Source organism: Limulus polyphemus, unplaced genomic scaffold (assembly GCF_000517525.1).
Source record: "Limulus polyphemus unplaced genomic scaffold, Limulus_polyphemus-2.1.2 Scaffold2124, whole genome shotgun sequence".
Taxonomy (NCBI): domain Eukaryota; kingdom Metazoa; phylum Arthropoda; class Merostomata; order Xiphosura; family Limulidae; genus Limulus; species Limulus polyphemus.
In genome coordinates, this window is record NW_013667734.1 from 135,612 (window position 1) to 145,900 (window position 10,289).

Here is a 10,289-nt window from a genome sequence, read left to right on the forward strand (position 1 = left end):
TATATCAGTAATAGTAATTTTTAGTGGCATATTTAAAATTTTCTTGTTTTTTTAGGAGTGAAATAGATCCAGATAATCATCTGCATGATAATTATGCAGCTAGCTTGTGTGCTTCATTTATTCAAGAGTTGGAGAAGAAAGCCAGTGCAGAAGATTCTAACTTCATTATGAAACTTAAACTTGATGAAGCTGTTATTTACTTCAGAGTAAGTAGTTAAGAAATTAAAGAATTTAAAGTTGATTATTCAACTCAGGATAAATTTTACAGTATCTTTCATATTAAAGAAATAATCCAAACCTGTGAAGGATGGAAATTATTACGTTTTGTTTCTGGTGTAAAATATACCCGAAGATTTTCTTTTTAATCCGTGTTCTTTTTCCAAAATTTGAATCATTAAGTGAATAACTTGTATTGGATATATTTTAGTTACTGTGTATGTATAATTTATAATTTTTATAAGTGCCTTTTTTTTCTTTTATTTATCCAATAATGTGGCAGATTTAATGATTAGAATATGTAGTTTACAATCTTCAAATTTTGTGCTAAAGTATTGTGGATTTGTGCGAGTTTTTCAACAATGCCTAAACTGTTATTAATGTAATATTAGGGATTTTATGAGAATTTCTGGAACATGCTTTCTACATGCGTGTGTGTGTGTGTATGTGTGTGTATATATACTGAATATTTAAGTTTTTATTTCAACAGTGGTAGTGCTTTTGCAACATTAAGAGCTGCTTCTCAGCCAACAACAAACCAATATTTTTTTATTCCTGTATTAACACAGCTTTCTGTCAAACTTTTGGTAAAGCATTTGGTCAATAGCTGGAAATGAAAGTTAATGCAGGTTTGGTATTATTAATTTTTGGTCCAATTTTTTATGGGAGGAAACACATCTGACAAAGGATATATAAGTATATACGTGTGTATCTTTTTTTTATTTAATTATATATCCTTTTCTTCCTTAGGATAATTACAGTAACAATCCCCAACAACTTGTTAGGGTTGTAAAACATTGTTTGCAAGCTGAATCTAAGGCCATTCAGTTAGCTGAAAATGTAAGTAAACCATACTTTATATTGTTTATTTGTGTGTGATCCGTGGCTTTATCAGTTTTTTTTTATTTGTTTTTGTGCACATATTTTTCTCCTATAACAACTATATGCATCTTTAGTTACTACCTTCAAAGTTTTCAAGCGTGCATTAGTCTTGTAGCCTGCCCTCATAAAGAGCTGATCAAGGGTTTTATTCTGATTTGTTAGAAAAGGCATAATTTTTATATGTTTTGACCAATTTTTGAAAACTGATTTATTGCACAACTTTTCATTTTATTTATGTCAGTTGTAGATTAGTATAAAATATGAAGAATCTATTAAGAAAATTTTTAATGCCCCTTTTTGATCATTGAGATACCACACTTCAAACATGGGGCTCTTCCAAGGTGGTTATCATTTTTTCAAAGTAATATCAATGACGAGAAATAATTAGATAAACAAATAAATCTGGATTAGAGTATATTTCAGTCTAATAAGGCATTATATATTGTTTTGAGCTCAAAACTTTCATAATTATACACAATGGGAATATATTAACTACTGAGGTGCAATGGGAGAGAAACTGTACTGATAAATACGTATTCATCCTCCATGATAGGTTGATTAAATACAAGTCATCTTATTTATGCTACAAAGCAATGTTTTACCAAATTTATTGGTTTGTTGGAAACTGTTTATCAATGTTAGATAGATGTACTTTCAACCAAATGCTTAGGGAGCTGGTAGTATGCATTTGCATATTAATTGCCATGGGGTTTCCATATTGCTCATTTTCTTGTATATGCCTTAAAGACACTAATACACTATTAACCAAGATACATTCACATATATAGACAAAAAAAAAAGACTGATACCAAAATATTTCTTTATATTTATGCAATGTAAAAGTGCTGTAACTTGACAACAGTGCAACTGATTTTCAGTCTGAAAGTTGATGTACACTCTAGAAGCTTGCGTTATAATATTCTCAATTGGAAAACAAACATGTATAGTGCAATTAATTAAATTTTCAAATTCAGAAAAGCATGGTGTTTTTTCTTGTGAATATACTGTTAAACAATTTCCAAAAATATGGTATTACAATTCTTACATATTATGTGGAAGTACTTGTTCTGTGAACAATAAACTAAACATGGAATACAGCAAACTAACTTTAATGTAAAAGGTGCTTAAAATCAAAATTTATTTTGAATTGTAAATAAATATTTAAAATAAAAGCATTTCTCAAGTTTTTAATCCCTGTTATACACAAATAAAATACAATGGAATAGGTGAACAGATAATACTTCAGAAAGCATTTCTTGAATTTATAGAAATAATTGTGCTAAATGTGATACTGATTATTAATCAGGAACGTAGAATACTTTCCAGAACTATTTTGATTTTCACAAGATTCTCTCAATACTTGTACCTTAGCAGAACAGTAACTGTCAAAAACTGTAAGAGCAGTGTCTGGCATGTGACAAATGGAAATATGTTAGTACATTAGGTGAAGCACATGTTTACTTAAGAGTCTGCCAAAATGTACATAATTTGTTATTGTTTTACTGATGATAGAACTTTTCAAAAATGGTAAAGAATATGTAGACATTTTTCCTAGGGATTTTTGGTTGTTGCAGGTTACAACTATAATGGTAAGTTAAACATTTGAAGAGTAAAGGGAAATTCCAAGGTGAATATTGCAAGGAAGTGTAATCTTTGTATGAATGAAATTCCACTGAGGTGTGTCTCCATCAAAACAAAACACCCAGTCTCAGGTCTAAGTTAACATACTAGTTCTTTTGCAAGATGCAACTACAGATGGGAATTCACGCTTATCCATTTACAGACATCTTTCATAGACTTCTTTGCCTTTGGGTTGCTCATATGGGTCCTCAAAAGTTGTCTTCTGTGCATAGTAGGTGAACCAGAAAAAGTATATCCAAGTTCTGGCTCTAATTCCCACAATTAAAACTGTTTGTGGAAGAATTCTCCCTCAAAAATTGGAATTCCCTTGCATAACATCAATTGGAAATGTGCTTGTCCATTTCCCCTGATACAGAAATTTCTGAAACAGTCACGTAGAGGGGTGCTTGTATTTATTGACCTTTCAAGTGCACAGTAACAATGGCAAAATGCATTCCAAAGTTCCTCAAAGTACCTGACTGTGGAACATTCAAAAGCTGGGAAATGGAGGAAAATGATTTCAACAGAGCTTTGGAGAAGTGGAATACCAAAAAGTTCAGATGCATCTTTTAGTGTTAGTTAATTAAACATAATATTTGTTAAATAACTGTACTCTCCTTTTCACTCAACTCCTACTCAATTTTTACACAACAATGCCCTCCCCCTCCCCCATCCTTCAGCAAAATCCTGGCAGTGTCCCTGATGGATCTTGCAAATCATGTAAAGAGGATTGAGACAGCATTGACATCAGTAGTGCAAAATCCTCCTGCAGTGGAAATTACACTGCATAGCAAAAGCTCACAAGCTCATTACAAGGAACCCTGTTACTGGTGAATAAAGAGGCTTTAAGGCCTAGGCACTCAGTCATATTGTTATCATAGATCATGAATGCCTATCTATTTAGTGTTCAGTGTATATTTTTGATTAGTTTAATTAGAATATCTGTTCACATATAAGCCCACTAATATGTTTCTCTTCACCCAGCTTTGTGTTCAGATGACCAATCAACTTCAAGGCCCATCCACCATTCATCAAGAAATAAGCCAACATCTGGATAAACTCAAGAAGAAAACACAAGTAAGTTCCAACTGGGTTTGAATTTGTTTGTGTCATATTATTCTTACTTTTTCTCTTTTAAATTCTCTAATGAGTTAGCTATACATTGATAAACTGTAATTCATAAGGTGTGATCTTTTACTCCTTCTCTAGTGACAATAAAAGGATCTGTAAACATCTTTTCATTTAGAAGTAATAAATTTTGCTTAATAATGTATATGTTGAAATACAATGTTTGTGGAATAATGTTTTTTATCTGTAATATGACAATACACTCATCTCATGGTAGTTTTGCTTGAATCATTCACATATTTAGACTTAGTATGTAAAAAATTTAAATCATTTTAACTCAACTAAAAATATTAATGCTTTAGGGGTCAAAAATGTAAATTTGGATTTATGAACTGTATGATCAACACAGTTAAGAGCTTCAAGTAAACAACCCTTTTTTGCATAAAGTGAGTTAATGATTTTGTAAAGTATCAAATGCATCTAAAAACATTCAGTAACATACAGTACATTATAATATGTTTTTGACTGTACATATTTTATATTTATTTAAAAAAGTTGGAATGAACAAGACATACTTTATGCCTTGCATACTTTATAATACCTTTCAGGTATTTAAATTTCTAATTTTACAATCTCATTACTCGTACATGCCAGAAGGCAAAACACTTACCACAGATATGCAAACTTCATTTATCTTTTATATCAACTTTGTGTGTTTTTAATAAAATAAAAGACAAACATGATTTTTTTTTCTGTTGTTTTGATAAATTAATTCAGCATTATGATATTTTAGCTTTTCTCATAATTAAAAAAAAAAGACAGAAGTTTACATATGAGTTTCCATATTGATTTTACAGACAAAATCTGCTAAGGATAGGTCTTGAGAAAATAATCTTCTTCCTGTTAATTAGATGCTTCAAACTCTTCCCAGCTAATTATTCATTGGTAGATATTTGTGTTGCATTAAATTTCTTTACTTCTTTAAGCTTGGTTACAAAACAATTTGTTATTTGAGAAGTCTTAACTAATTTATTTAATAACAGTGGGTTGGGAGACTGAGAATTTAAAAAAAATTGGGTAAGACTTTTTCTGAATATTATGGGTAAAATACTTGGTTTTGTATTACTGTGTTTTTTATATATATATTTAAAATATTTTATTCTCTCCAAAATGCTATATTACATTTCAGTTGCTGTAGAAAAGCTTTTGACTTTTTCATCATGAAAGTGAGGTCTTAACACATATTCAACAGTGACATGATTAATATGAAAATTACACTGGGCAACAAAAAAAATTTTCTCTGCTAACAGAAAACATGATGCTGATTCTAAAAATCATGTTGAAAATTACTGGTCACCTCTAGTTTTTGAGTTATGATAGATTTAATCAAAATATTCTTATATATCATGAAAATAACAACTTTTTGTTAATAGCTTTATTTATTAATTGAATATTGTATTTAAAAATGTATAATCTGCATGATTTGATAAGTTTATTTCATGTTAACAGTATGAACAACAGGAATCGATGGCTTAGTGTTCCCATTTTGCAAAAGTACATCTTTCAGACTAAGTTTAGATGAGTCTATAAGAAAAAGTCTCCATTCTTGAGAATGATGCTCAGTACCTAATTTTTCCATTAGTGCATCAACATTTGCATGCAAGTATCTTGCATGGTATAGTGAGAAGCTAGACTTTGATGGAGACTTCAGTAAATTGAAAATATTGTTCTTTAAAGAAATACTTTATGTTACATCACAAACTTTTACAATTAGACTAGAATATACAGTGGTAGTGACAAAACCATCCAAACTTCAATAAATAGTTTTAAAAACAATACAAGGATTAAACCTATTATAAGCATACAAAAATTACAGGTAGGAAATTTCATAACTTGTTGTAAATATTCACAAGAGTTCAAACTTGTTTGAAGTTAGCCATCTCATATTCATGTTTGAATGCAAAAGAAAATGGTACAATAACATACAAATTGAAAGAAAAATGCTTGAGAAATTAAATGAATAAGTAAAGCTTAAAATATGAAATTACATGAATTTAAAAATGTATCTTTTTTAAAGGTCTGTAACCACAAGACATATTTTGTTCAAAACTGCACACTCACTGTAGCCTTGGAAAGGATCTAAATTACATCCAAAAATAAACCTACCAAAAAAGTGAGAGTTGCAGCCTTAACTATAGTGTTACAATTTTTACTAAAGACTGAACTAAGTAAGAAAAAGGTTATAATTTTTGTTGTTTAGGTATTTTTCACTTGAGATAAACATGCACCAATAGGTTCAGTGTTGCTATGCATATACAGAGGTTTACATAATTATATTAAAAAAAAAAAGTTCGTTTGGGTAAGTTTCTTCTGTATCGACTTCTGGCTATAAGTTGTTGATCTCAAAGCTGGTTGTGAACTATTACCTTACAGTTTCGTGAAAATAGGTATATTTGAGTTGTTGTGGCCTGAGAAACTGTAGAGAAGTTATCAGTTGGATATGGTACAACAACTGGGACTTTGAGATAATCTACAACTTATATCCATAATGCCTGAAGCTACTCAAGACTTGAACACACAATTTAACAAGCTCAGAAGTCGACACAGAAGAAAATTTACCCAGTTGAACTTTTTAGTTGAATGTAAAAAAAATATCGGGTAGCTCCGAATAGTATTAAAGTGAAGTACAATCTACAAAGCAAGAAGGTTAAGTTCATTATACAACAAACCCAGGGCAAAATCCTGAGAGCTATGATTAAAGAAAAAAGAAGAGAGATAGCATTAATAGAAGCTACACTTTACAAGTTGCATTTAAAATTAACCATGAACACTCGTAAAGTAATGTGGGACAGGTTAGATTCCCATAGTTGATTGAAGTGGGAAGAATTAAAAACTAATAATAAGGTGAAATTGAGTAAAAAATTTAATAATCTGAATAGGAAAAAAAAGAGGAAGGTTTAAAAAATAAACTGAATAATAAGATTCCTGTCATAGAAGACAAGTTCAATAAAACCCTGAAGTTGTTAACTTGTCAAATGGAAATTTTAGTTTAGGCTTAAATTTTTCATTCAACAACAATTGTTCAGTGAAAAATGACTATTGAATCAACAGAAGCATCTTTTAAAAGACTAAAAGTGAATGATAGGATGAAGCTTGCAGTTAGAGCAGAAGTAGCCAATGAATTATTGAATGAGAAGGGTAAACCTAAACTTAAGTAAGGATGAGGTAGAACAGTTTCAAGCATTGAAGAATAATGATAAAATTGTAATTACTAAATCAGATAAAGGTGGTCAAGTCATAATATTGGATAAAAGGGTTTATGAAAACAAAATTAAAGAATTGTTAGAGGATGATTGTCTTCTCAAGGCTCATTTTACCAAGATTCTTTGCTCTGACTAAATGTACGTGTACTAGTTTCAGGAAAATTTGACGAAGTATTTCAGTCATGACCTAGCCTAAATCTGACATGTAATGTTTTATATTAACTACATGGAATCTTTGTTTCTGTTTAGGAAACTGAAGAAGAGCTACGACGTATGCAGCAAGAACAAGAATCCTTTGTAATACAATACCAGGAGAGTTCTAAGCGTCAAGGTAAGTCCTACTTTGTGGAAATTGCATTTGTATAATTGACATCCTGTTATGGTAAAGCCATAAACATGTTATAAAGAACAGCTTAAGTGCTGTATTTATATCAAATAGGATTGAAAATAATGTTGTGGAATTTAAAATAAAACTTTATTTGTGGTCAAGAAACTCGTAAAGTAATTTCTTAAATCTAAAATTAAAAATTTTTGTTTTTTTTAATGGATTTTGCTATATTAGACGCATTTCATTTGTTTTGTATGCTCTTTTTGTTTGTGTTTTGGTATATATGTGATACTAAAAATACTGCGACAGAAAGAATATCTCGCATGCTGCAAAAGCATTAAAAATTTAATTTTTCATGATTCTTCTACTGTGGAATTCTGTTTAGAATATACTTGTTTATATTAATTCTGCATAATTTTAACTGATTATTATATGTTGAAGATGAAATTCCTGAGCAAAAACAGGTCCACCTCACTTTTTTTTAATGTTTTATGTTGGTGTCATTGTTGAAGGCTTTTTTTTTTAATTTGGATTAATGACTAGAACCTACTTGAAAGTTTAGAACATTCGAGCAATATAAAGTGTGAGTGAGGCTAGAATAGATGTTTGATTAGTGAGTTTGTTACTCAGTCTGTCTGTTGTCAGCCAGTTATTCAGTAAAGTTTTCTGAATATAAAGTTTATGTTTCAATGAAGTATTAGAAATATGAGAATGTGCCATAGGTACAAGAGAAAATTAACATATGTGACTGTTTAGTGGTACTGTAATGTTAGGCCTATCACTTGGTGAACATTATAGGTCAGTATGAGAAATTTGTAGAACTTGTAGTCAAAGAGATAAAACACTTTCATTAGCAATAAGTGGAGTGGGCTTTGTATTCTTTTTTTTTACCCAATAATCCAAAAAACTAGTTCAACAATATGATTCATCACAACACCATAATATATGTCAGTGATTTTTGTTTCTTTATTTGTGCTAGTAAGGTTTACCTAAGTCATGTTTATAATATATCAGTAGTCATTGGACTGTTTTATAAGCAGCTCAAAGGATTTTACGGTAGTAATTCTTTACATTTTTTTAAATGTATTTGATTGTGTACCAGTATAGTTGAAGTATTCTACTGCTAGATATATAGGAGTGTTGTCAGAAAAGTCAAGAAGAAAGCTTCAGTTTTGAGGATAATGTGGTATGTCACTTTTCATGCACACATTGGTGATTTTAATATGTGTAAGTAACTTCAAGTGAGCTATCTGAATGGTTTGTAGCTAGCTTGCAGTGATAATTGTTCCACTGAGAGCTGTGACAATGTTCGTAATGGATATTACTGTTGTGTGAAGCTGCAATGGCCATCCTAGTCTCTGGGTCAGTGTGTGGTATGAAGTTAATGAGAGCGAACTTAGGGTCCGAGACATTAGTCTCTTGAAAGAGTATGATGTCATAAAATTAAGGGATCTTCTTGTGGCAGTATTTGCTTCCCCTGATCTCCTGAACATTGCAATAACCTATCATAATGTGATACTGCCTGAATCTGGCCCACTTTCTACCCATTTATTTTTTACCATTTTCAGGCTTAGGGCTCAGTTTCTTTTCCTCCTGTTGCTGGTCAGTCAAGGTCCTCCACTGAGTGTGTAAGCTCTATTGCTCTTGTGGTCACCTGTATTGGTACCACTTTTAATGTATTATTGTTTTTAGAAGAAAGAAACCTTTCCACCATCAAAAAGCTTTGCTGGGTCAGGAATTTACTGTGATCCAGCCCTTCTTATAACTGGTAACTAAGACATCTTGTTGTTTCTACCCTCTAGTATTTACAGTTTGGTGAAGTGTCCTTTCTGCATGATGATCTGTTAATCTTTGGAGCTTGTGTGGCACTGTCTGGTTGAGCTTGCAGATGAAAAGTTGTGTTGGCCAAGTCCCTGTTTTAGTCTTGATACCTTGTACATGTACTTAAACTAACTTTAACATTTAAATTTATAAATTAATCAAGTGGTAGTTCTTTAACTGTACTTACAGTTCAAGTCAGAGTAACCCTAATTGTAATGAAAGCTAGATACTAGATCTGTAACTAACACATAATAACACTGTACTTGTGCCTATATGTGTCGTAATGTTGTATCTAGCAAAAAGAAACTAACTTTGTACTTGAAACTAAATCATTAAGCTGTACCAAAACTACCCTAGTTGATCACTCTTCAGTATATATAAACTAAACACATGGAACATTATGTACTTTCAATTAAACAATTGGTAAGTGTGTAATTAAACCTATATCTAATCATGTGGTAAATTGGTACTTATTATTAGAGCTAAAAAATTCCTCGCAATAATTTGCACACCATTATATTTTTATTTGAAATGAGACTTTAATGAATTTTGATATAGAATAAAAACTAACAGTGACAAAGACTGTGATTGGTATACTAACTCTACACTTAGAAACCCATGTGGAATTAGTTAAGATTAAATTGTTGAAATTGGTTAGCAGTGTCATTCTGTTTCTTTATAATGAAGATGTTTCTGTAATCCACACATGCTTGATTTTTATTTTGATAGGTGTAAAGAAGTCTCTGTTAGTCTGAAGCCTAAATTTATTTTTTGTACATAAACAGCACAAATTCAGCAATTGACAAATCAGACCAATACCCAGAATAATGTTGAGATGCTTACTAAACTACAGAGAGACAAGGAGTTATTGGATGAGGCCTTGCGACAAAAGGCTGCTTCATTAGTCCAGCAGAGACAGGTAAGTATAAAGTAATGGAAATACATTTAGCAGTACACTTGCTAAATTAGCCCTGACTTCAGATAATATTTTTGTAGTAAAATAATTATATAGATTTGGGTTATAGCCATTCAAACTTATTTATACATTTTATATTGTGTTTTGTGTGTGTGTGTGTGTGTGTGTGTGTGTG

General features: G+C 30.9%; 1 protein-coding gene across 2 annotated transcripts in view; it reads left to right on the plus strand.

The window, feature by feature from the left end:
• LOC106466022 (signal transducer and activator of transcription 5B-like) overlaps positions 1 to 10,289 on the plus strand; it is an 86,379-nt gene that overhangs the window by 24,834 nt on the left and 51,256 nt on the right. For both annotated transcript variants that reach the window (XM_022393982.1, XM_022393983.1), the window contains exons 3-7: positions 56 to 206; positions 967 to 1,056; positions 3,703 to 3,795; positions 7,299 to 7,380; positions 9,984 to 10,117. In XM_022393982.1, the coding sequence (XP_022249690.1) occupies positions 56 to 206; positions 967 to 1,056; positions 3,703 to 3,795; positions 7,299 to 7,380; positions 9,984 to 10,117 (550 nt within the window). The remainder of the gene's footprint in view (positions 1 to 55; positions 207 to 966; positions 1,057 to 3,702; positions 3,796 to 7,298; positions 7,381 to 9,983; positions 10,118 to 10,289) is intronic.